The following is a 27,775-nucleotide window of genomic DNA, read 5'->3' as shown; positions in this document are numbered from 1 at the left end:
GCAGGGCGTGACAGGCTCCAGTGTGCATCTGCCCAGTGTGTGGCAAAGTTGGCCCCTGGTCTTGGTGCACAAGCTGGCAGGAGACTTTGCCTACTCCCTGTGGGGCGTGAAAATGTAGAGAACCCAGTGCAGAGCTTGGCTGCCCCCACTGGGGCTCCTCTGGTCCCCCCAGCTCCCACCCCCAGCACTGAGGGCTCCCTGAGGATGATGACTGTAGAAGATGTGCCCAGACAGACCTCCTGACAGGCTCACAAGTTGTCCATAGGGCCCTGGCACCCTCCCAGCAGCAGCAAACCCGAGTGGCGGTGGTGCAGGCAACAATAGGCAGGTGCAAGGACCCACTGTTCTCCTTTGTGTCTCAGGAAATCCGTGCTCTCTCCAGGCTCCTCAGACAGTGGGGTTTCCCCCAGGGTAACATTTGGAGTGGCAGTCTGGGATGAATGGCAGGGGTAGGAGCATGTCCCCCAGCTTAGTGAAATCTGTCATCTACGCTATGTGGGCCAGGTGAACGAGGCAGAGGAGGAACGGCTTCATGGTGAGCGGGAGCACCAACGGGTAACGCGGCTGTGCCAGCAGGCTGAAGCTCGGGTGCAGGCCCTGCAGAAGACCCTCCGGCGGGCCATTGGCAAGAGCCGCCCCTACTTTGAGCTCAAGGCCCAGTTCAGCCAGATCCTGGAGGTAGCTATGGGGAGGGGGACAGGTGGGAGAGGGCGGGCATGGCAAGTGAGAGCAGGGAGACAGTGTGTGATCAACTAGGTGGGACGGGGTGGCGCCTGTGATCAGAATGACCTTAAGGAGGTGGGAGGTGGAGTTGGGGGTGGGTGCTGGCAGGGATTGGAGTTGTAGAGAGATAAACAAGAAAAAGTGAGAATCAGGAGAGGAGGAGGATCTGGTGGGTTTGGGGCAGAGTGGCGCTGCCCAGTGGGACCTAAGGGGACTGGGAGCTCCCAGCTGTGGAGAGTTGCCAACTGGGTTATGCCATTCTGTCCCTCCCTCCCTCAGGAGCACAAGGCCAAGGTGACAGAGCTGGAGCAGCAGGTTGCTCAGGCCAAGACTCGCTACTCAGTGGCCCTGCGCAACCTGGAGCAGATCAGTGAGCAGATTCACGCGCGCCGCAGGGGCCTGCCCCCTCACCCGCCTGGCCCTCGGCGCTCTTCCCCTGTGGGCGCTGAGGCCAGGCCCCAGGAGGAGGAGGAGGACGGAGACAGTGGGATCATTGAGGGGGCCGAGGGTGAGGCCCCAGAAGAGGGCTGCAGCCTGGGGCTTGGTCCTGCCCCTGATGCAGACACGGTAAGCCTGCTGAGCCTGCGCACAGTGGCCTCAGACCTGCAAAAGTGTGACTCCGTGGAACACCTGCGGGGTCTCTCGGACCATGCCAGTCTAGACGGCCAGGAGCTGGGCACCTGGAGCGGGGGCCGTGGGGGCCGCCACCAGCGCAGCATCAGTCTGTAGCCTGTGCTTAGGGGTCTGGTGTGGCCCTTACCCTGCTAGCCCACTCAGGACAGGGGCTCCCAGCTTCTTCCTGGGGTCCTTGCTTCCCCTGGAGAGGTCGGGTTGGCTGTGTCTGATTCTGTCATTTGTCATTCCCCCCCACCTCCCCAGTGTTACAGGTGACAGCTCTCTTTGCCTTACTCCCTCAGAAGGCTTACCTCCGGCTCTCACGGTCTGTCCATTCCCTTTGCTGGTCTCTTTCTAACTTCTTTCCTTCTGCCTGGCTTTTCCCTCAGGGAACTTGGTCTAGGAAGCACAGGGAAGCCCATCACAGAAGGTGGATGTGGACCTGAATCTAGCATCTCGGGCCCCCAAGCCTGAGTAAGTGGACAGGTGTTCCTCCCATCTCCCCTTCTCATGAGGGGCCAGAGGGACGTGAAGGAGCCCTCCTGGCAGCCTGGCCCCATGCTCTGTTCCAGCCTGCCTGTGTGTAACCTGTAACATGCACTGTGGGGCTGTGTACCTGTGGAAGACACATCCCTGTCCCTTCAGCACTCCCTCCTCATGACCTAAGCCACTTTGCTCTGGGTGCCCCAGAGCAGGACTTGAGGGTGCTGGTGTCAGGAAAGGTGAAACCCGACCCTGCTGTCAGCATAGGGGACATTCCCAACTCCGCACAGGCTCCCATGTACATGGTGTTTTCCCCAGAAGAGTTGGGCCCTTCACATTGCCAAGGTGCTAGTGGGTCTCTAACGGGGTCCATGTTGGGAGTAGAGATGTTAGGAGGTCCTGATGCTGAGGCCCTTGCCATCCCTGTTGCCGAGTGAGGTTTACTTTTTAGAGGATTTTGAGCTGAATCTCAGCCCATTCCTGCAGGATGGAGTTGGGGAATTCGGTGCTCTTTCCCCAACAATACCATACCTACTCCAGGGTCCCTTGGGGAATGCTAAAGTGTGGCTGCCCTTGATGTGGGGAGGGGACTCACCCTCCACAGGGAGCAGCTTTAGGTGTTTAGTGGTGCTGCCAGGCTGTGTGTGCGTGTGACGGGGGGAAGGTGGGGAAGTCTCACCAGGTTGGGGTGCCTTGGGAGGACTGGTCCTTCTGTCCCACCCTGGGAGAGCTGAGAGCTAGACTGGGTAGTAGGGCTGTACCTAGGCCTGTGTGCTGCTGCCATTGACTGGGAGCAGTGGGGCTTTCACATGGACGGTGTGTCCCTGTTCTAGGGTTGAGGTAGGATGGTCACAATGAGAACCTGTGGGTTTGAGGTGGCCGTGGGTGAAGGGAAGAAAGGGAAGATGTGCCCGTGTGTGTGCATGTGCTGGTGTATGGGGGGAAAGGATCTGCCCTGATTTTATTTAAATAAAATAGTTTATGTAACAGTAATGTTTACTACCCCTGTATGGAAGGGAGAAGGGGGGGTGGTGTTGAGCAGGATGATGGGGGCCTCTTTCGATGGGATGGTCAGGGAAGGCCCCTGGGAGGTGAAGAAGAGTTGGATCTGAGATTTAACCAGGCCAAGAGAGGAGGGAAGGCTTATAGCAACATGGCTGGGGTAAGTGCACAGGGGCGATTCCCCATCCCACCTGCTGGTGGAGCAGGTTTGTAGGGTGGAGTGACTTGCCAGCTACTTTGGGGTGGTCCCTATGAGTGCCACTCATTGGAGTGAGCATGAAGAAAGGGTTGCAGGATTTAGCAAATATGCAGGTTGCCCAATTAGACTTGGGTTTCAGATATGAGTGCTTTTTGCCCCAATGTTTAGGTCATAACTTAGTTATTTGTGGTCTACCTGAAATTAAAAGTTTAACACAGAGGAGACTCCCAAATCAAGGTTTGACTTGTGGGCCAGGCCCTCCTGTATACCCTAGCCCAGTTGTCGGCAAACTCATTAGTCAACAGAGCCAAATATCAACAGTACAACGATTGAAATTTCTTTTGAGAGCCAAATTTTTTAAACTTAAACTATATAGGTAGGTACATTGTTATTAACTTAATTAGGGTACTCCTAAGGCTTAGGAAGAGCCACACTCAAGGGGCCAAAGAGCCGCATGTGGCTCACCAGCCGCAGTTTGCTGACCACGGCCCTAGCCTGTAAAACATCTGGTGGCATCAGGTGGAGAAGGGCTGAGAATTTCAGGAGCATGATACACACAAAGGCTTTGGACTGAGCCTAAGCAGGGGTGCACCTGTGTTTACATCCAGGTGAAGAGTGCGGTCAGTCAAAGGGATGAAGAAGGTTCTGCTGGGAGGGTCGGAAACCCTGCAAAGCTGGTGAGAAATGAGGTCTAAACTCAAGGGGCCGGGCAAAGGCCAGGAGTTGGAGGGACAGGAGGGCAGAGCAGTGACTGGTGACCTCAGATGGGACATCAGGAGCCACTGTGTACAGAAATGTACTAGTGCCCTTTGACAGGTACTGTCCAGTGTGAGACTGCCTTTTCTGACCTGGCTTGTTTTTATTGAGAAATAAGGAAAGTATGATAAGGCAGATGGGTGCCAAACTATTTCCTTTGTCACTAGGAAAGCTGCTGCGAGTGCATGGCCTATGTCCTTGGGCAAGTGAGCTTTCTGAGATGACACCCAGGTCATCCTTCCCTCCCCAGCCCCTGGCAGTGTGGACCTATAAGTCTCCTGGTGTGAAGGAACCCAGGAAAGGGCTAGCTGTGCCACACCTCCCCCCCCCCCCCCCCCCCCCCGTTCCTTGCAAAATCACCTGTTACATAAGGTAGGAGTGAGGAGAGACCAGGAGGGTTAGAGCTGATGATGCTTCCTCTAATGCAGCGGTTCTCAACCTGTGGGCCGCGACCCCTTTGGGGGTCAAACGACCCTTTCACAGGGGTCGTTCGAAAATACATCCTGCATATCAGATATTTACATTACAATTCATAACAGTAGCAAAATTACAGTTATGAAGTAGCAACGAAAATAATTTTATGGTTGGGGGTCACCACAACATGTGGAACTGTATTAAAGGGTCGCAGCATTAGGAAGGTTGAGAACCGCTGCTCTAATGGAATAAAATGGCCACAGTGAAAGCATCCCAGCCTGATTCTAACAACCATGGCCAGCACCACCCAGGGCATGTCCTGTGCCAGGCATATGCATTGACCCATTTTACTCCCACAATGGGGGGTAGCACCACAGCTGCCTTTTTCCGGATGAGACGAACAGGTAGAGTGGAAGTACCCCGTCTGCTCCAGCTTCATAGAAGAAAATGGAGGAAGTTGGATTTTTTTTTTTTTAAATCCTCACACAGGCTGTATTTTTTATTGATTTGAGAGAAAAAGAAACCTTGAAGTGAGAGAGAAACATAAATTGATTGCCTCCTGTATGTGCTCTAACCAGAGATTGAACCTGCAACCTAGGTATGTGCTCTGACCAGGAATTGAACCTGCAACCTTTTGGTTTAAGGGACGATCCTCCAACCAACTGAGCCATCTGTCCAGGGTGGCAGTTGGATTCTTAGAGTCCAAACTCACAGGAATCAGAAGTGACAGTAGAGGCAGTGGGTGTAGTCACCTCTTAGGAAGTTGTATGAAGTATCAGCATGGTCAAAGGGAATTTTGTTGTTAAAAATTTTGTTGTGAGCAAGAGATGGCCAGGTTGTGGGGAATGTGGGGGCCTCGTCCCTCCCATTCCTGCACCATGTCACACGAAACTGAGTGGTAGTAGTGCTGCTGAACCATGTCCTCAAGTGAGCAGCTGGGCCTCAGTCTCCCAGCGCCCAGCGCCCACCTGGTGCCTAATGGGTGCTCAGTGGCCGTGCTTTTTTTGTTTCCCACACGCTCCCAGTCTGATGTGCACCAGATTACTTGGTTAGGGCTTGGGTTCTACATCCACGTCCATTGGGGGCGGTAGGGTGGTTCTCCAATGTCTCTGTTCTTAGGTGTTAGCAATTGTACAAGGAGAAGGTCCAGGTGGATTAGCCTGGTGCAGATCCGTGGATGCCAGTCACTCCGTTCAACAGTGAACCTGTGCAGGGGGGCCTGGTCCCATCGTGTGCTGGACGAGGAGGCTCTTTATAAAGTCCCCACCTAAGTCTTGGTCTCCCTCAAGGTGTGAGGAGAGGGATGGGCTCCCAGGATGTCACACCCTGCGCTGTCAGCAGGGGACAGCAGAAGCATATGTTCACGACTGTCCTGTGAGATTCCATTCGGGAATTTTGGTGGGCATCTGGGCACCTGGTGGGTGGGCGCTGGGCCAGTGTGGGGGGCACACCACTTGAGTCCCATCTGTCCCCGCTCCTCAGGCCTCCTGCATTCCCGCGTCTGTGTTCCATGCGGTGTGAGAGTGAGCTGGCCCAGGTGTGTGGGGTGGCTTGTCATTTGGGACCAGATATTCTGTGCCTGTTGTGCCCTGTCCTCTTTTTCCACCCACATTTCTTGTCCTCCCTAAGGCCCTGTCTCTGTTCATTTCTTAACTTCCCTCCACATTCCATTCCTAAGCAATCATTTCTCTCCACCCCTCCTCCCCAACCCACCATTCCTGAGCCCCAGGACTGTACACTGGGCCCTCCTGGGACTGATGGAACCAGGGACAATCCACTGGCTGGCAAATGGATGTGTGCGGGGTTTTCTTTGTTTTTTTTGGTTTTTTTGTTAATCCTCACCGGAGGATATTTTTTCCATTGATTTTTAGAGAGAGTGGGAGGGAGGGAGAGAGGGAGGGAGAGGCAGGAGAGAGAGACAGGCATAGAAACATTGATGTGAGCGAGTCACATTTATTGGTTGCCTCCTGTGTGCACCCCAACTGGGGCTAGGGATTGGACCTGCAACCCAGGGACCTTCCCTTGACTGGGAATTGAACCTGTGACCCTTTGGTGCGGGGGCTGATGCTCTAACCACTGAATACACCCTCAGGGCTGGATGTGTTCAGTTTATTAAGCAATATTTGCCAGGATCTTTTTGAGTACAAACACTGGTAGGGCTTGTTAGAAACACCATAAAGTGGGTGGGGCGCCCAGGTGAGGAACACAGGTTCGTGCTGGTAGCAGGTGATGCAGGGCAGTAAACATAGATGACTAGAGAGGGCTACAGTCAAGGAGGGATCGGGGAGATGAGGAAAGAGTGGGACGCTGTGAGTGGGGCACTCATTACTTTGAAGCTCTGACCCAGCCACTGGGTGCAAGCTGGACAGGTGCTGGCAGGAGGGCCCCCGCCTCCAAGTCTTCCTGACCCTAGGCCTCACTCTTCTGAAATCTGTCCTGAGCCCCTCCAGGCAGGGCTGTGTCTCACCCATCTTATGTTCTCAGGGTCTGGCACATGGCACTGTCCATCAAGATCTGCCCACTAACATGCTGATACTTGTATTACTCTTGACATGTTTCCCCCCTGCTTAACCTGTTAGACTTTGCCTGGATTTGAGACCCAGCTCAGGTTTCTTGTCATCAAAGAAAAGCCTTTCTGGTTCCCAGCTCTCCAGCCAGCTCTGAATTAATCCCCCCCACCCTCTCCAAGTTCCCCAAAGCTCATTTGACTTCATCTTGCTCAACACTTAACATGCTACAGTAGACATGATAGAGTGACCATACGCCATGTATGGTCTAAACTGGTACACTTGAGTGTGAAAGGGGGCAGATGTAACCCAGGAGTGAACAGCACTGACCACACTGTCCAGAGGGCTGTCATTGGCCTGCCTATGCCACGAGGGGCTGTGTGCACATGAATGACCCGCTAGCTCCCCTGGGCCTTAGTGTCCCAGTCTGCAAGAAGTGCACCGCACCGGGCAGATGACCTCTCAGGTTCTTTAAAGAACTAAAATGACGTGGTCGGTGGAGAGTTTGAGCCTGTGAGGCATTTAGGGGGCGATGTGAACAGGTGGATGCGTTTGCAGAGAGGTCTTGGGAACGGAGCATGAGAACTCCCAAGTCCAGGGTTGATTGGGACCCAGCCAGAGGCAGTGGACAGCTGCTTTGGGTGTGAGCTGATGACTGTCCACTGCATCAGGACCCTGCAGTTCCGGGGAGGGCGGAGTGCTTGGGTGGCCTCTCCTTCCTTGTGGCAGGCAGGCGTTCACCACACCTGGGATAAACCAGCTGACTTGTTCAACACAGTTGGAGAAGGGGAATCAAAATGAGTTTTTCCCCATTTAGGACAGAGGAACATTGGTATCTAGGATGGAATGGAGGCCAGAGTGGCAGAGTTTAGCAAAAGAAGACAAACTCCTTTTTCCTCAGCTTCTTCATCACACATGCCCTCAGCCACCCTGTCCCCATTCCTCTTTCCTTAGGGTCCTCTCCACTCCACACGCAGCAGAAGGGCATGTCAGCCATGTTGGGGCCTGCCCTTCTCCAGAGGTGAGGCAGGAGCTTACAGCGTTGTGGGGATGGGGGAAGAGTGGAGGGATAGTGGAAGCTGCTGGCATGGGGGCTTCCTGGCGGGGGCTCCTGGAACTGGGTGGGCTCCCAGAAGCTGCCACTGTTCAGGGGAGGATGAGTCCCTCTCTTTACATCCCCTCCGCTTTTCTAACTTCAGTGCTGCTGCTGTGGTTTCAGTCTCCCACTCCCCTTGGAGAGGCCAGGAGCCCCGCTGCCCCTGTGCCTGGGCGGGAGTGTGCAGCCCTGCTCTCCTATTTGGCTTTCAGCTGACCTCTACTCAACTCTGCTTCCACTTTGGACAGGATTTCTGAAGCCTCTGATCACAAAACTTTCCTTCTCCCTCAAACAGTTGTATTTAGCAGAAGGGACTGTGGTGACTCAGTTGGAAGGAACCCGTCCAACAAGAAAGGTCACAAGGCCTTAGAATGGTCTCTCTCGGAGGGAAGCTATGTCTTCATGGCACCAACAGAAACAAACTCAAGATTTTGTTTTTTTGTTTTTTAAATGCAGCCAGCTATTTAGCTTACTTGCCACCTTGGATATGCTGTTTGTTTATCTTTTTTTCTGAATTAAATTGAATATATTAAAGGCACATCCAGAAAAAATGAAAGGCAAGCAAATTGGTATGGAAGCGTAAATGGAGGGGATGAGAGGAAATACTGTGCAACTAGAAGAATTGGTACAAAAGTGGAGAAGAGGTGAAGATAGGTTCGCTCAGTGGCAAATGGATGTGTGCGGGTTTTTTTTTGTTTTTTTGTTTTTTTTTTTGTTAATCCTCACCGGAGGATATTTTTTCCATTGATTTTTAGAGAGAGTGGGAGGGAGGGGCAGGAGAGAGAGACAGGCATAGAAACATTGATGTGAGCGAGACACATTTATTGGTTGCCTCCTGCGTGCACCCCAACTGGGGCTAGGGATTGGACCTGCAACCCAGGGACCTTCCCTTGACTGGGAATTGAAGCAGGAGCATGCCCAGGGGATTCAGCCAGAAGCAGGATGGTGCTGTGAGGTGCCTGGACACTCACTGAGCCCAGGTCAGATTTATAATCCTTACCTTGACCTAGCTCAAGGTCCTAGGGTGTGGGCCCTTCGTGGAGCTGTCTGCACTTTGTGACCCTCTGCCAGCTAGAAGTTTATGGCTCTGATGTCAGGAAAGTCACTGATAAACCTTGTTTCAAACATGCTCCAACCCCAACTGGCTCTAACAGGGTTTGATATCTCATAATTGGAAGCCAGATACGAGTGAATGCAATATGTAGGCAGGACCCATCGGAGACACGGGGAGGGTAGAACTTCCTCCTGGAAGTAGCCATCCTATAACCAGGTAGGAAGACCCAGAGGACTGTGCTCAGGATGTGCCCCAGGCCCTCTGGGCAGCTCTGCACCATTAATTCTATGAGGATTTGTGTGCCTGGAACCCAGCTGACACTGATGGAGCCAGTCTGATCAAAACAGTGATGTTTTCTTGGGGACTGTGGGTTCTGAGAATTTTGGGTTTTTTTTGTGAGGTATGATCAGTTATGAGCATGAACATCTCACAGTGAAGTGAGAACGGTAGAAATGTCTCTCACCCACCCTTCATCACTCTGAGATCCTGGCCCAGAGAGGATTCTTCTAGAACTCTGGTTTCTAAAGTGGGTTCTCCAGACCAGCAACATATCACCTGCAACTTCTTGGAAATGCACATTCTCAAGTCCCTGAGCTCAAGTCCCTGGGTCAGAAACTTGGGTTGGGTTGGGATGGCACCCAGTGTGTTAACATGGCAAACACAGTCACTTCACTCCGCTTTTATTCACCAGGTCACCGGGTCTAACTTAATGGGGGAGGGTGTCTGGTGTATTTTAGGCGATAGGAAAAACAAAGGCTATGAACATTATCAGGGAGGTGACAGAAGTTGGATTTGCAGTTTCTGTTTTTGGAATGCAAGTCTGAAAAATAAGGCCTTTGGAACATAAGCAGAGTGCCTTTGCCACACCAGACTAAATTGATAATTTCTTAGTGTCATCTGTTAAACCAAATTAAAATTTCCCCAATTGCCTCATCATTGCCTTAACACTGGGTGGTCTCAGGCTTCAAACAAGCCCCAGACGTTGCATTTGGAGTGTTAGGTAACTTCAGTTCAGTCTGTGTCTGAGGTTTTAGTTGCCACTGTAAAGCTGTGGACAAAAAAAGGGGCCACATACCAATTTAAACCTTACACGTTTATGAGAGGCCTGCATGGCAGCCTTACAAACTCAGAGACCAAAAGAACCCCATAGAGTGGTCTGAAATTAAAAAAATTTCTAACTAAAAATAGTTCAGGGAGGGTAGTCATGTGCTAGGGCAGTATTTTTTCCTAACAAAAGTCAAATCTTCACCTTAACTAAGCCTGTTGTCTTTTGCTTCTAAGATAACATACCTTTGGAGTATCAGATTTTTTTTCTGGACCCCTCAAAGCATAACCAACACCAGAGCAGAGACCACAAATCTCATTATTATGTTAATTGTTAACTATCTTACACCCACAAATGTTAAAGAAGTACGAGTCTATATGAAAAAATGCTCAGCTTCGCTAATCATCAGAGGGATGCAAATTAAAACTACAAAATGAGTTATTACCTCACATCTGAGATAATGGCTACCATCAATAAATTAATAAGCGCTAGTGAGGATGCTGACAAAGGGAACCTTAGTGCACTATGATGGGAATGCTGACTGGTGCAGCCACTGCAAAAAGTTAAAAATGGAACTGCCAGGGAGTTCCAAGATCACTGTGGAGTAGTGATCAGCACACCTGGTGCCAAACTGGATTTACAGCTAAATTTAGAGCAATCAGCCTGAAGAAACAACTGAAGAACACCTACACAGGAGAATGGAAAAAGGAAGCTACACAAAGACTGGTAAGAAGGGTGGAGACGCAGAGGGCTAGCCCCTGCACCCAGGTGCAGCAGCTGAGAATCCAAAGGGGTATTGTGGTTGCAAAAGTCCCTCCTGAGGAAAGTGGGATGAACCCCACACTGGGACCACCAAACCAGAGCACCAGGGCTGGGAAGAGGAGCCTGCATAGCATCTGGCAGCAGAAATAAGTGAGGACTGTCTGCTGGAAAGAGGAGGGAGTCTAGAATCCCAGGTGCTTAAGGGCCAACACACAAGGGCTTGGGCACTCACCTGGGGCCCCGGTTAGAGGGAAGGAGACTTGGCATATGGAAGCCATAAAGAGAAGATCTGGGTGGCATAGCTCCAGAGATCTGGATGATAGGCTACTGAGGTTCTGGTCCTGAGTCAACATCCCATACGGCCCTTGGATGCCATCTGCTAGGGTCAAGCACTTCTATCCTTTCAGCTCCAGCTGGAGAAAGTGTACTAATGCTGTCCTTCAATACTGGTGACACCACCTGCCAAGATTGAATGCAGGAAAAAGGACTGTTGGCTGTACCCAATAGAGACCTGAGGTGGGCTCTTTTTCTGGAGAAGCTATAAACTGACTCATGATCATTGAACTGAGTAGTTTTGGAACAAGGGCCAATTTTCCCCAACTCATGGCTTAGGCAGGTTTCACCCCAAAGAAAGACCTCCTTGTCAGGTTCTCAGGCAGCGGGCAGCTGCTGAGCTAGGGGGAGGTGTGGACTAGCACCCCTCCCACAGCTCTGTGCCACTCCCAATGGAGGGCTGGCTTGATTTGTATTCCTAAAGCCTGCTGGCCCCATTCTGCTAAGCTCAGATCTGGCTGCGGCGGGGGCGTGGGGGTGGGGGGGACACAACTCCGAACTGGGACATTTCACATAGCCCCTTAGGGACCCTCCATCAGAGTCTGGCAGCGTACTGTGGAGCTAGGGGAAGGGTAACAGTTCTCTCCCCTCCCAAGTTCTGGTGCCACCCCAAGCAGAGGGTTGCCTTGATCTATTTTTTTAAAATATATTTTTATTGATTTCAGAGAGGAAGGGAGAGAGAGAGAAACATCATTGATGAGAATCATGGATCGGCCACCTCCTGCACGCCCCCTAATGGGGATTGAGCCTGCGACCCAGGCATGTGCCCTTGACCGGAATTGAACCCGGGACCCTTCAGTCCGCAGGCTCTCTGTCCACTGAACCAAACTGGCCAAGGAGCCTTGATCTATTTCTCCAAGCCCTGCTGGTACTGTACTACTGGTGCAGCCTTGTAGGGGAGAGGAAGTACAACTCTGAAATGGGACATTGGTGTGACCACGAGGAACCTCCTGTTGGGGTCTCTGGTGGTGCACTAGGGGAAGGCTAGGAGCTCACTTCCCTCTTAAGAGCTGAGGGCCAGCGCCACACCCATCAGAGGGCTGCTTTGATCTGTTCCTCCAAGTCCTGCTGGGGGTAATGGAGCAGGGAGCATAGCTTGGAACTGCAGCTTTGGAATGTGGCTCTATAGGGGTCTCTGAAGGTGTAGCTGTGGAGCTAGGGAGAGGAGTTGTACAGCTTTCTCTCCTCACGGGGGCCAGCACCACCACTGATGTAAGACTGCCTTGGTCAGTTTTCATAAGCCCTGCTGGCCCCCTGCTCACAGTGCATGGTCTTTTATTGATCTGCCACTATATCAGAGCTCCAGGAAGCTGACCTGTCTACACAGATTGACCCCTCCCATGCAAAACAGGTCCAGTAGATGAAGACACAAAGAGTGGACAGCATGTAAGTTTGCATGCTGTGGGTGTGGTTGAGAGAGCCAGCCTGAGGGTTGATCCTACCCACAAATAGGTCAACAGCATTTAAGACCCAGTTACAACAGGGAGGCCCAAATAACCCACAAAAGAGAGATTCCTAGAGCACCCAGCTTAGGAGATCAAGGAGATTGCACCACTGGGTCCCACAGGACACCTACTACAGAAGGCACCTAAGTAAGACTGTGAGTGATAGCAGTTTTATCTACTACATAGAAACAAACAAAAAGAGACAGCCAATATTGGGAGACAAATGAACAGGCCCCAAATAATAAAAACACAGGAGGAATCTGTAAAAAGAGCTAAATGAAAAGGAGGCAAGCAATTCATCAGAAACAGAGATTAAGTAATGGCTGTAAAGATGCTCAACAGCATGGGAAAAACCCCACAAACACATAGAAAACATGGAAAATAGGTGGCAATAGAGACTACCATAGTTGAAATTTTAAAAAATACACTGAGGAATAAACAGGCTTGATGAAGCAGAGGATTGAATCAGTGATTTGGAAAATAAGGTAGAAAAAAATCACCTAGTCAGAGCAGGAAAAAAAAACAAGGATATCTAACCTTACAACTAAATAATTAGAATGAGCCCAGCCAGTGTGGCTCAGTAGTTGAGTGTTGACCTATTAACCAGGAGATCACGGTTCTATTCCTGGTCAGGACACGTGCCCCAGTTGTGGGCTCAATCCCCACTAGGGGGAGTGCAGGAGGCAGCCATCATTGATATTTCTATCTCCCTCTCCCTTCTCTGAAATTGGTAAAAATATATTTTTAAAAATTAAAAAATAGAAAAGCTCAGAGGAAGTAGAAGAAAGGAAATAGCAAAAATCAGAGTGGAAATAAATGACACAGAGACTAAAATAACAATACAAAATATCAATGAAACCAAGAGCTGGGTTTTCAAAAAGATAAACAAGATTGATGAACCTTTAGCCAGACTTACCAAGAAACAAAGAGAGAGGACTCCAACAAATAAAATCAGAAATGTAAGAGGTGAAGAAAAAATTGACATCATCGAAATACAAAGGATTGTAAGAAAATATGATGAACATCTGTATGGACAACATGGGTGAACGGAAAATTCCTAAAAACATACAATCTTCCAAAACTCAAACAGGAGGAATCAGAAAACCTGAATAGGCTGATAATAACTAATGAAATCGAAGCAGGAATAATAATAATAAAAAAACTCTCCCAGCAAACAAAAGTCCTAAACTGGATGGATTTACATGCTAGGTTTACCAAACATTCAAAGAAGACTAACACTTCTCAAACTATTCCAAAAATTTGAAGGGTGTGTGTGTGTGTGTGTGTGGGGGGGGGGGGGGGCGGCTTCCAAGGTTCTTTTATGAGGCCAGCATTATCCTAATTTCAAAACCAGATAAAGGCACTACAAAGGAAAAAACTACAGGCCAATATTCTTGATGAATATAGATACAGAATTAAAATGGCAATAAATAAGTACCTACCAATAATAACCTTAAATATAAATGGATTAAATGCTCCAATCAAAAGACATAGGGTATCTGAATGGATACAAACACATGACCCAATTATATGCTGTCTACAAAACATCCACCTTAGGACAAAAGACTCACACAGGATGAGTGTGAAGTGATGGACAATTTTTCCCCCCAGACAAATAGAAATGGAAATAAAAAGCTGGTGTGGCAATACTCATATCTGACAAAATGACACAGCACTAATAAAGAACACATTGGAAGGAATACAAAGCAAATTAGGGGAAGCTGAGGATTGGATTAGTGAATTAGAAGTCAGGGTAGAAAAAAAAATGAAGGCCATCACAAGAGACAGTAAAGGCCACTTCATAATACTAAAGGGGTCGATACAACAAAAGGATATGACCCTGGTAAACATATGCACCCAATATAGGAGCACCTAAATATATTTTTAAAAATTTCTAAAGGACTTTAAGGGAGAGATTGACAGCAATACAGTCATAGTAGGGGACTTTAACACCCTGCTGACTTCATTGGATAGATCTTCCAGACAAAAAATCAGTAAGGAAATAGTGACTCTAAATGACAAACTGGATGAGATGGATTTAATTGCTGTTTAGAGAACATTTCACCCCAAAGCTGCAGAATATACATTCTTCTCAAGTGGACATAGGTTAGGACACAAACCAAGTCTTTACAAGTTCAAGAAGATTGAAATCATATCAAGTTTCTTCTCAGACCACAATGGAATGAAATTAGAAGTCAACTACAGTAAAAACACTCAAAAACATTCAAACACATGGAGGTTAAATAGTATGCTATTAAACAATGAATGAGTTACCAATGAGATCAAGAAACAAATAAAAAACTTCCTGGAAACAAGTGAAAATGAACACATAACAACCCAAAGTTTCTGGGACACAGCAAGAGCAGTCTTGAGAGGGAAGTGCATACCATTACAGGCTTACCTCAAAAAATAAGGAAACTTAGCAATAGACTATTTAACCCTACAACTTAAAGAATTAGAAAGAGAACAACAAGAAAAGCCCAGAGTAAGTAGAAGGAAGGAAACAATAAAAATTAGAGCAGAAATAAATTACATAGAGGCTAAAAAAACAATACAAAAGTCAATGAAACCAAAACCTGGTTCTTTGAAAAGATAAACAAGATTAATGAACTTTTAGCCAGACTCAGCAAGAAACAGAGAGGACACAAATAAAATCAGAAATGAAAGTGGTAAAGTAACAACTGACACCACAGAAATGCAAAGGATTGTAAGAAAATACTATGAACAACTATATGCCAAAGAGCTGGACAATGTGGAGGAAATGGACAGATTCCTAGAAAAATACAATCTCCCAAAACTAAATCAGGAAGAAACAGAAAACCTGAATAGGCCAATAACAACTGAGTAAATAGAACCAGTAATAATAATAATAAAAAACTCCCAGTAGACAAAAGCCCTGGTCCGGATGGCTTCACAGGGGAGTTTTACCCAACACTCAAAGAAGAACTAACACATATACCCCTCAAACTATTAAAAAAAAAGTTCAAGAGGAAGGAACACTTCCCAAGCTCTTTTTATGTGGCCAGCATTATCCTAATTCCAAAACCAAATAAAGACACTACAGATAAAATACAGGACACTTATGCTGCTGAACATGGATGCTAAAATCATCAACAAAATATTATCAAACTGGATTCAGCAATATATTAACAAGATCATACACCATGACCAAGTGGGATTTATTCTGGGGATACAAGGCTGGTACAAAATTAGCAAATCAATAAATGTGATACATCACGTAAACAAATTGAAAGGCAAAAATCACACAGTTATGTCAATAGATGCAGAAAAAGCATTTGACAAAATCCAACACCTGTTTTTGATAAAATTCTCAACAAAGTGGGAATAGAAGATCATATCTCAGCATAATAAAAGCCATATATGGCAAACCTACAGCCATCATCATACTCAATGGGCAAAACCCATTTCTCCTAAGAACAGGAACAAGATAGGGATGTCCACTTTCACCACTCTATTCAACATAGTAGTGGAAATATTAGCCATAATGATCAGACTGGAAGAAGAAATAAAAAGCATCCAAATTGGAAAGGAGGAAGTAAAACTCTCATTATTTTTAGAGGACATGATTCTGAACATAGAGAACCCTAAAGACCACTACAAATTGCTAGATTTAATAAATGAATGTGGCAATATAGCAGGATACAAAATCAACACCCAGAAATTGATGGCATTTTTATACACCAATAATGAATTCTTAGAAAGAGAAACTAAGCAAATAATCTTTACCATTGCAACAAAAGAATTAAGATACTTAGGAATAAACTTAACCAAGGAAGTAAAATACTTGTACTCTGAAAACTACAGGATGTTGAAAAAAGAGATAGAGGAAGATATAAACAAGTGGAAGAATTTACTGTGTTCATGAATTGGTAGAATCAACATTAAAATGTCCATACTGCCCTAACTGGTTTGGCTCAGTGGATAGAGCGTCGGCCTGCGGACTGGGGGGTCCCAGGTTCGATTCCGGTCAGGGGCATGTACCTTGGTTTCGGGCACATCCCCAGTGGGGGTGGGGGGTGTGCAGGAGGCAGCTGATCGATGTTTCTCTCTCATTGATGTTTCTACCTCTCTATCCCTCTCCCTTCCTCTCTGTAAAAAATCAATAAAATATATTTAAAAAAACCCAACAGCATATTTCACAGATCTAGAACAAATATTACAAAAATTTATATACAACAAAAAGGACCCCGAATAGCCACAGCAATTTTGAGAAAGAAGAAGAAAATTGGAGGGATCACAATACCAGATATCAAGTTATACCATAAAGCCACTGTAATCAAAACAGTGTGGTATTGGCACAAGACCAGGCATATAGATAAAAGGAATAGAACAGAGACCACAGAAATTGGCCCAAACCACTATGCTCAATTAATATTTGGCAAAGGAGGAAAGAACATACAATGGAGTTAAGAAAGTCTCTTCAATAAATGGTGTTGGGAACATTGAACAGATACATGCAAAAAAAATCATCAAACTAGACCACCAACTTACACCATACACAAGAATAAACTCAAAATGGATAAAAGACTTAAATGTATGTCATCCTATATAATAAAAGAGAAACATGCAAATTAACCAGCACTCCACTCCGCTACACCCACCAGCCAATCAGGAGCGAATATGCAAATTAACCCAACTAAGATGGCGGCGGCCAAGGAGCTGGAGCGAGCAGGAGGCTTGGGTTGCCCCCAGCGATGGAGGAAGCCAAGCTTCCCGCCTGCCCTGGCCTACCCTGGGCTCCGCTCAAGGCTACAACATTTCAATCATAGAAGATAAATAAATCCCAGATACCTCCTTCCAGCCGGGAAAAAAAAAAGACAGAAAAAAAGGAGAGGCTGGGAGCTTGGGTCGCCAGGGGGCGTGGCCAGCCTGAAAATGGCCATCAGCCCCTGACCCAAGCTGGCCAGGCACCCCAGTGGGACCCCCCAGCCCTGAAGGAGCTGTGGGCAGCCTGAAAACGGCCCTCAGCCCCTCATCCAGGCTGGCCACACCCCCATGAGGTGAGGATCCCCACTAGGGGGCTTGACAAGCCTGCAAACAGCCATCAGCCCCTCACACAGGCTGGCCAGGCACCCCAGTGGGGACCCCCACCCTGAAGGGGGTGTGGCCAGCCTGAAAACGGCCCTCAGCCCCTCACCCAGGCTGGCCAGGCATCCCAGCGGGACCCACACCCTGATCCGGGACACCCTTCAGGGCAAACCAGCCTGCCCCCACCTGTGCACCAGGCCTCTATTCTCTATAATAAAAGGGTAATATGCAAATTGACCCTAACAGCAGAAAGACTGGGAATGACTGGTCACTATGACACAAACTGACCACCAGGGGGCAGATGCTCAATACAGGAGCTGCCCCCTGGTGGTCAGTGCACTCCCACAGGGGGAGCTCTGCTCAGCCACAAGCCAGGCTGATGGCTGCCAGCACAGTGTTGGTGGCGGGACATCCCCTGAGGGGTCCCAGACTGCGAGAGGGCACAGGCCGAGCTGAGGGACCCCCCCGAGTGCACAATTTTTTGTGCACCGGGCCTCTAGTGAAACCATAAAAACCCTAAAAGAAACCAAAGGAAGCAAAATCTCAGACTTCTCTCATAGCAATATGTTTACAGATATATCTCCCAGAGCAAAGGAAACTAAGGAGAAAATAAACAAATGGGACTACATCAAAATAAAAAGCTTCTGCACTGCAAAAGAAACCATCAACAAAATGAAACCGGAGCCCATTGTATTGGGAGAACATATTTGGCAATGATACATCAGGTAAAGGTTTAATATCCAAAATATCTAAGGAAACTCATACAACTTAACAAAAGGAAGGCAAACAATCAAATTTAAAAAAATGGACAAAGTACCTAAATAGATAATTCTCCAAAGGGGACATACTAGAGAGATGAAAATTAAAATGACAATAAGGTATCACTTCACACCTTTCAGAATGGCTATCTTCAACAAATCAACAAAGAACAAATGTTGTCAAGGATATGGAGAAAGGGAACCCTAATACACTGATGATGAGAATGCAGACTGGTACAGCCATTATGGAAAACAGTATGGAATTTCCTCAAAAATTAATATGAACCTGCAATTTGACCCAGTGATGCTACTTCTAGGAATGTATCCTAAGAAACCTGAAACACCAATCAGAAGGAATGTATGCACCCCTATGTTCATAATACAATTTACAATAGCTAAGATCTGGAAACAGCCCAAGTGTCCACCAGGAGACGAATGAATAAAAAAGCTGTGGTACATTTACACCATGGAATACTATGCATCAGTAAAAAATAAGGATCTCTTACCCTTTGAGACAGCACAGAGGAACCTGGAGAATATTATGCTAAACAAAATAAGCCAGTCAGAGAAAGACAAGTATCACATGATCTCACTCAGATGTAGAATCTAATTAACAAAATAAACTGATGAACAAAATAGATCCAGAGATATAGAAGCATAAAACAGACTGAAATCTCAAAGGGAAGGCAGGGGAGGGTGGGTGGATGGGAAGAGATCAAAGAACTTGTATGTATATATGCCTAACCCATGGACACAGACAATAGGGTAGTGAAGGCCTATGGCAGGTGGTGGGGGTGGGTAGAAGGGGTCAAATGGGGGGAAAAGCGTACATATATAATACTTTCAACAATAAAGATTTAATTTAAACAATAGATTACTTAAGATTTAAAAATAATAAAATAATAACCTAAATGTAAATGGATCTAATGCTTCAATGAAAAGAGATAGGGTACCTGAATGAATAAGAAAACCAGAACCATATATATGCTGTCTACAAGATACTCAGCTCAGAACAAAAGATTCACAAGGCTGAAATTGAAGGGTGGAAAAAATATTCCAACATGCAAATGTAAATGGAAAAAAAGCTGCAGTAGCAATACTTATTTCATGACAAAACAGACTTCAAAACAATGGCCATAATAAGAGGCAAAACGTTCACTACATAATACTAAAGGCATTGATCTAACAAGAGGATATAACCCTTATAAACATATGCACCAAATATAGGAACACATAACCATATTTTTAAAAACCTCTTAGGGGACTTTGAGAGACTGACAGCAATATAGTCATAGTAGGGGACTTTACCTCACTGTCATCAATGGATAGATCATCCAGACAGTCAATAATGAAATACCAAACTTAAACAGTACGCTAGATTGGATGGATTTAGTTGATATTTACAGAACTTTTAATCCCAAAGCAGCAGAACATAGATTCTTCTCAAGTGCACATAGAACATTCTCAAAGATAGATCACATGTTAGGACACAAAATAAGTTTTAACAAATTTAGGAAGACTGAGATCATATCAAGCATCTTCTCGATCACAGTGGCATGAAACTAGAAATCAACCACAATAAAAAAATTCAAAAAGATTGTGTAGCTACCTGTATATAAGGCTCCTCACACACCTGTTCCAACCCTTCATCAGGTCTGCCTTCTGCAGGGCAGTCCCCATGCCAGACCCAGAGGTGTGGAGCCGGGGCTGGACTGGGAGGGACGATCACAGCTTGGGAGAAGTTGAAACCAGGAGCAGGGCCTCCAAGGCCCAGGGTCCTGGTCATTCTCATGGCCTCAACTAGGAGTTCGTGGTCTGTCAGTGTGGTTTTGTGTCTTCATAGCTGATCTGAGCTCTGGCTCCCCTGATTATGGAAAATACTTCATTTTATATTTAAAAAAATAATTAAAATATTTTTATTGATTTCAGAGAGGGAGGAAGAGGGAGAGAGATAGAAACATTAATGATGAGCCCAGTTGGCATGGCTCAGTGGTTGAGCATGGACCTAAGAACCAGGAGGTCGAGGTTCAATTCCTGGTCAGGGCACATCCCCAAGTTGTGGGCTCGATCCCCAGTGTGGGCATGCAGGAGGCAGCCAGTCAATGATTCTCATCATTGATGTTTCTCTCTCTCTCTCTCTCTCTCTCTCTCTCTCTCTCTCTCTCTCTCTCCCCCTCTTCCTGCCTCTCTGAAATCAATAAAAATATATTTTAAAAAAAGAAACATCAATGATGAGAGAGAATCCTGCAGCCCTTCACCTGTCCTCTCAGCCCCCCCTCCCGACCCCCCAGGTCTTCACCACCCAAGAGAAGTTTCTGTTCATTTTTTTAATTGGGTTGTTTATTTGGTGTTGAGTTGTATGAGTTCTTTATATATACACTAGAGGCCTGGTGCACAAAATTCGTGCACTTGGGGGACACACATAGGGGAACCGGATCACAGAGCACTTCATGCCCAGTGGGCAGTCACATTGGCGTTTCCAAAGGTGAGGGGCTGGGGGCAGGGCAGTCAGAAGTAGGGATCCCCTTCACCCAGCTCCCTGGTCCCCACATGGCCCAGGGCCTCCAGCCCTAGGTGTCTGCAGAGGCCAGCCACACGGGGAGCCACAGGGGGAGCCACAAGGGCAGGCTCTCTGTCCACCTGCTGGGAAGGTCCTGCCACTCGAGACCAGGAAGACAAATAAATAGGACATCCAGTGTTGCTAGGAGGAGGGAAAATAACTTAAAGCTGCTGGACTGCGCTTGTGCCACGTCCAGTCACAACAGCAGCCCTGCGGTCTAGGAACCAGGAGTCCAGGCGGCTCTACTGCCTGCAGAACCCCTGAGCCTGGGGCTGCCACCCCGGCCACAGCCAGGGGTTCCAGCAGCAGGATTTGCTCAGCGAGGGGCTGTGCATGCAGTGGGGGCTGGGACCCTGCCCCAGGCCAGCAGCCTGCCCACCCTGTCTGTGAACTGCCCCTGGTGGGGAGCAGCCTTGGCCCCTCTCTGTGCTCTGGAAGTGACCTGCCGTCTTTATATATTTTGAATATTAACCTTTTGTCAGAGTTGTGTATAAATATCTTCTTTTACTAGTATTTGGTTGGTTGTTGTGGGAACCATGCCAGAGTCGCTGGATAGTCAAGGCAACTCAGAGTGTGAAAGGCCTTAATTGTACGCGGGACGGCCAAGGCCACTCTGAACATGGGAATCAATCAGAATGTCCAAGGACTATGTGCAGGTGCACAACAAGGTCACTACTTGGAAAGAAGCCTCTTTTGTCTAAATAGTATAATGCATGTTAACCAGCCAGTGTGCTGGGGAGAAGAAAAGGCAGGCACAGAGGATGTAGCTACTACGTGAGGCTGGAGCGGTAGGAGAAGCTGCTGAGGCAGAGAGCTCAGGTGCCGCTACTGTGTGAGGCAGTGAGTCTAGGGGGCAGCGTGTAGCTGCTCAGATAATAGCTGTGGGTGCAGAGGCTACTGCTGCTTTTGTGGGAAAGATGTATTTGTTCACCAGCCGGTGTGCAGCTGCCTGTATAAAACTTTCCTGTGAAGAACTCTTGTCTGATGGCTATACGACCACTGGCTTCTACAATAAAGACTCCTTCTTACACACCCACAACTTCTCATGGCTTCTCTATCTAAGATCCGGCATCCAAGAAGGTCCAGCCCCTGGCAGAGGGCTGGGACCCAACAGTTAGTGTAGCGAGCAGGGTTCGGGAAGGAACCTGCCCTGACACTTGGTGTAGTGGAGCAGAACTCAGAAGAATACACGGACTCAGAGCAGCTGTGCTCTTGCTGCCCTGACAGTTGCCCCTTTGTTTTGGCAGTTATTTTGCTGTGCAGAAGGTTTTAAGTTTGATATAGTCTCATTCATTTATTTATTTTTCTCCCCCCCCCCCCCGCCCTTGACAATCCCCTGGCCTCTCCTACCCCCCAGTGTCTTATGTCCATTGGTTATGCTTATATGCATGCATACAAGTCCTTCAGTACATCTCTTACCCCCCTCCCTCCTGCCCCCCAACCCTCCCCGGCCTTCCCGCTGCAGTTTGACAGTCTGTTTGAGGTAGCTCTGCCTCTGTATCTATTATTGTTCAAAAGTTTGTAATGGTCTTTATTATCCATGAATGAGTGAGATCATGTGGTATTTTTCCTTCATTGACTGGCTTATTTCACTTAGCATAATGCTCTCCAGTTCCACCCATGCTGTTGCAAATGGTAAGAGTTCCTTCTTTTTTACAGCAGCATAATATTCCATCGTGTAGATGTACCACAGTTTTCTAATCCATTCATCTACTGATGGGCACTTAGGCTGTTTCCAGATCTTAGCTATGGTGAATTGTGCTGCTATGAACATATGGGTGCATATATCCTTCCTGATTGGTGTTTCTGGTTTCTTGGGATATATTCCTAGAAGTGGGATCACGGGGTCAAATGGGAGTTCCATTTCCAGTTTTTTGAGGAAACTCCATACTGTCTTCCATAGTGGCTGCACCAGTCTGCATTCCCACCAGCAGTGCACGAGTGTTCCTTTTTCTCCACATGCTCTCCAGCACTTGTCGTTTCTTGATTTGTTGATGATAGCCAGTCTGACAGGTGTGAGATGGTACCTCATTGTTGTTTTGATTTGCATCTCTCGGATGATTAGTGACTTTGAGCATGTTTTCATATGTCTCTTGGCTTTCTGAATGTCCTCTTTTGAAAGGTGTCTATTTAGGTCCTTTGCCCATTTTTTGATTGGATTGTTTATCTTCCTTTTGTTAAGTTGTATGAGTTCCCTATAAATTTTGGAGATTAGGCCCTTATCAGATATGACATTGGCAAATATGTTTTCCCACGCAGTGAGTTTTCTTGTTGTTTTGTTGATGGTTTCTTCATTCATTTATTTTTGCCTTTACTTCCCTTGTCTTTGGAATCAAATTTGTAAAATCTTCTTTAAAACCAAGGTCCATAAATTTAGTGCCTATGTTTTCTTCTATGTAATTTATTGTTTCAGAGCTTATATTTAGTTTTCTGATACCCTTTAAGTTAATTTTTTTGTATGTGACAAACTGTAGTCTAGTATCAGTCTTTCCATATGGCTTCCCAAATTTCCCAGCACCATTTACTGAAGAGGATATCTTTTCTATTATATGTTTTTTCCTTTGTCAGAAATTATTTTCCATATAAATGTGAGTTTATTTTTGAGCTACCAATCCTGTTCCATTGGTCTGTGTGTTTGTTTTTCTGCCCATACCATGCTGTTTAGATTATCGTTGTTTTGTAGAAAAAAATTTAAGTTTATTGGCAAAACCATAGCGGTTACAAGTGTACAACTCAATAAAACATTATCTGCACACTGCATCATGTGCCCATCGCTCCAAGCAAAGCCTTTTCCATCCCAATTTTACCGCCCTTTGCCCTCCTTCACCTGACCCCCTTCATACTTCGCCTTTGGTTATCAGCACACTGTTGTCTGTGTCTATGTATTACATATATTGCTTAATCACTGCCTTTTTTCATCCAGCCCACCAACACCCTCCCCGCTGACAGCTGTCAGTCTGTTCCATGTATCCTTGCCTCTTTATTTTGTTTGTCAGTTTATAACATTTGTTCATTAGATTCTACATATAAGTGAGATCATATGGTATTTTTCTTTCTCTGACTGGCTTATTTCACTTAGCATACTAATAATTTCCAGGTTTATCGATGCTGTTGCAAAAGGTAAGATTTCCTTTTTTTTTTTTTTTTAACCATTGCTTAGTATTCCATTGTGTAAATGTACCAGAGCTTTTCTATCCACTCATCTACTGATGGGCACTTGGGCTGTTTCCAGATCTTGGCTATTGGAAATAATGCTGCTATGAACATAGGGGTGCATACATTAATTCTGATTGGTGTTTCTAGTTTCTTTGGATATATTCATAGAAGTAGGATCACTGGGTCAAAAGACAGTTCCATTTTTAATTTTTGAGGAAACTCCGTACAGTCTTCCACAGTGACTGCACCAATCTGCATTCTCACAGCAGTGCACAAGAGTTCCTTTTCTCCACATCCTCTGCACAACTCGTTGTTAGTAAATTTATTGATTGTAGCCATTCTGATAGGTGTGAGGTTATATCTCATTGTGGTTTTAACTTTCATCTCTCTGATGATTAGTGACATTGAACATTTTTTCACATGTCTTTTTTCCATCTCTATGTTCTCTTTGACCATCTGTATGTCCATTTTTAATTGGATTGTTTGTCTGTCTGGTGTTGAGTTGTATAAGTTATTTATATATTTTATAAATTCCTTATCAGATGTATCATTGGCAATTATGTTCTCCCATTGAGTGGGCTCCCTTTTTTTGTTGGTGGTGGTTTTCTTTGCTGTGCAGAAGAATTTTAGTTTGATGTAGCCCCATATGTTTATGTAGTCCCTTTGTTTCCCTTGCCCTAGGATATGTATTGGCAAAACTATTGCTATGAGAGATGTCTGAGATTTTACTCCCTATGTTTTCTTCTAGGATTTTTATGGTTTTGTGACTTAACTTTAAGTCACATCTATTCAGAGTTTATTCTTGTGTATAATGTAAGTTGGTGATCTAGTTTTATATTTTTGCCTGTTTCTGCCCAATTTTCCAAACACCATTCATTGAAGAGACTGTCTTTATTTCAGGACATGCTGTTGCTTCTTGGTCAAATATTAATTGACCATAGAGACATGGGTTTATTTCTGGGCTCTCTGTTCTGTTCCATTGACCTACATGCATGTTTTTATGTCAGTACCAGGCTGTTTTGATTTTTGTTTGATATTTGTTATTATGATCCTACAACTTTGTTCTTTTTCTCAAGATTGCTGCAGATATTTGGGGTCTTCTTTGGTTCTGTATGTTTTTGGAATATTTGTTCTAGATCTGTGAAATATGCCATTGGTATTATAATAGGAATTGGGTTGACTCTATAGTTTGCTTTGGGTAGTATGAACATTATAATGATGTTCATTCTTCCAGCCCATGAACACTCTATGTTTCCATTATTTGTATATTTCTCAATTTATTTCTTCAGTGTTCTATAGTTTTCTGAGTACAGATTTTTTCTCCCTTGGTTTAATTTACTCCTAGGTACCTTATTTTTGTTGTCGTTGCAATAGTAAATGAGGTTGATTTTTCAGTTTCTCTTCCTCATAGTTCATTATTGGTGTATAAAAATGCCACCAATTTCTAAATTTTAATTTTGTATCTTTCTACTATGTCAAATTCATTTATTAGATCCAGTATTTTTTTTTTTTGTGGAGTCTTTAGGATTCTATGTATAATATCATGTGTTTGGAAAATAATGGCAGTTTTATTTTCTCCTTTCCAATTTTGATGCCTTTTATTTCTTCTTCTTGTCTGATCACTGTGGCTAAGACTTCTAGTACTATGTTGAATAACAGTGGTGAAAGCTGACATCCTGTCTTATTCTTAATTTTAGGGAAATCACTTTTAGTTTTTGCCCATTGAGTATGTTGGCTGTAGGTTTTCCATATATGGCCTTTATTATATAGAGGTATGGTTTCTCTATTCTCATTTTGCTCTGATGCCAGATAATCCAGTTCCTCCCCATATGTCCCTGGATCCCCCTAACCCACTGCCCCAGTGCGGAAGCTCAGCAGGAGCAGGTGAATAAGTTAATGCATTGGCCCTTTAAGAGGAACTGTGTGGGTCTTCAGCAGCCTCCTTGTTACTCAGTCACTATCCCCGCTGGTTTTTACAGCCCAAAGTTATAGGGACTTCTCTTCCCAGCTCTGGGGCCCTCTGCTGGGGGTCTGGTGTGGGGCTTGGGCCCCTTGCTCCTCACAGGAGGCCTCCACAGCCTAGATATCCCTTCTAATTAAAAACACGCCACATGTGGGTGTCTGACCAGCCTGTTCTGCACCTCCATCCCTCCTACCAGTCTCAGTGTGCTTTCTTCTTTACTTCTCTAGTTGTAGGACTTCCATTCAGCTGGCTTTCAGGCAGTTCTGAATGATGGTTGTCCTGTATTTTAGTTGTAACTTTGATGTGGTTATCGGCTGTGGCGAATACCTACGCCACCATCTTGAGTCTCCCTTAAGTATTCTTTTTATTTCAAGGAATTCTTGAATTGGAGGTAACAGTATGGTAAAGTTTGTAAAACTCTTTCAGGATTCACCTAGCAAGTGTTGGCAAAGGACACAAGGTAATTAAATCTCCTGTATTCTATTTCATTTAAGAGTTCTGTAAACTGGTGATAATTCAGAACATTTTTATGTATACACTCAGTGATTTTAAAGACTATCTGCAACATTTTTCACAGGAGAGGGGCTTATTCAGAAAACTAAGCAAAAATACTTTCAGTGGAATAAGAAAAAAACATCTGCCTCTTGTTTTAAAATGCCAATAAATCCTTATATTTGACCTACTATAGTTTGAGTACCATTCATTATGATAAAAATTATTGGATTATATTTAGCCTATTTATTTGAGGGATACCAATGGCATGAGTTTAGCTTTTGAGTTGAGTTGACTTTTCTTTATATACTAGAGGCCCGGTGCACAAAATTCGTGCAGGGGGGATATCCCTCAGCCCGGCCTGCACCCTCTCCAATCTGGGACATCTCTCTCACAATCCGGGACCGCTGGCTCCTAACCGCTTGCCTGCCTGCCTGATCACCCCTAACCACCTCTGCCTGCCTGCCTGATCATCCCTAACTGCCTCCGCCTGCCTGATCGCCGCCTAACTGCTCCCCTGCCGGCCTGATCACCCTCAACTGCCCTCTGGTGTGGGGTTTGGCCCCCTTGCTCCTCACAGGAGGCCTCCACAGCCTAGATCACTCCTAACCACCTCTGCCTGCCGGCCAGATCGCCCCCGCTGCCTTCCCCTGCTGGCCTGATTGCCCTTAACTGCCTCTGCCTTGGCCCCCGCCATGGTGGCTTTGTCCAGAAGGAAGTCGGACGTCCGGAAGATGTCTGGTGGACCTGGTCTAATTAGCATATTACCCTTTTATTAGAATAGATTTGGAAGTCCTTTGAGATAAGACATGTTAATTTGGTCAGTGTTCTTATATTGCATGGCTCATTTAAAGCTAAAACAGAATACTTGCAATTTTCAAACTTTGCATCAATTGACATTTTATATCCTTAGAAAGTGTTTGTGTTTACATGCATTTGTTGATTGGCTTAATTGAACATCTTTTATTTTGTGTAAATAAAGAGTTTTACTCTTTTCCTCAGACCTCAGTGGGTTTTTTTGTTTTTTGCTTTTTTTTGTTTTTTTTTTAACAGTAGCTAAAAGTTAGAATAGCTGGGGGGTGGGGGGGCGGGGAGGGAGAGCGGGGCAGGAATAAAAACTAAACCGGCTAAGGACAAAAAGCATGGAGGCAGGGGCCAGGATTCATACAGATTGCCTGAATTCCACTCTCCAGTGTGGCCCAGCTGAGCTACCAGAGGGTTCTAATGGTTTTCGGGGGTGAGAACCACAAGAAGCCCTCTGATTTCAGACCATTTCTCCAGGGAGCTGGGAGTTGCTTTCCAACATGAAGGGAACAGGCCATCCTCAGTGCAGTGGGTGCACTGTGTTCACCCGCTGGTGCCG

General features: G+C 46.1%; 1 protein-coding gene across 3 annotated transcripts in view; it reads left to right on the top strand.

Annotated features, from left to right (window-relative positions):
- Positions 1-27,326, top strand: part of SH3BP5L (SH3 binding domain protein 5 like) — a 36,814-nt gene extending 9,488 nt beyond the window's left edge. The window contains exons 6-8 of one of the 3 annotated variants that reach the window (XM_070416718.1): positions 505-678; positions 1,003-1,290; positions 26,726-27,326. In XM_070416718.1, coding sequence (XP_070272819.1) covers positions 505-678; positions 1,003-1,290; positions 26,726-26,830 — 567 coding nt within the window. In that variant the 3' untranslated portion in view covers positions 26,831-27,326. Of the gene's footprint in view, positions 1-504; positions 679-1,002; positions 2,815-26,725 lie in introns of those variants that run through there. The other 2 variants (XM_070416719.1, XM_070416717.1) reach the window with 2 other exon arrangements.
- Positions 27,327-27,775: the final 449 nt, after the last annotated feature.

Source organism: Myotis yumanensis, unplaced genomic scaffold (assembly GCF_028538775.1).
Source record: "Myotis yumanensis isolate MYYU_CA2020_CCGP unplaced genomic scaffold, mMyoYum1.0.hap1 SCAF_5, whole genome shotgun sequence".
Classification (NCBI taxonomy): Eukaryota; Metazoa; Chordata; class Mammalia; order Chiroptera; family Vespertilionidae; genus Myotis; species Myotis yumanensis.
Note: the sequence above shows the minus strand (reverse complement) of the source record. Positions and strands in the feature narration are given on the sequence as shown.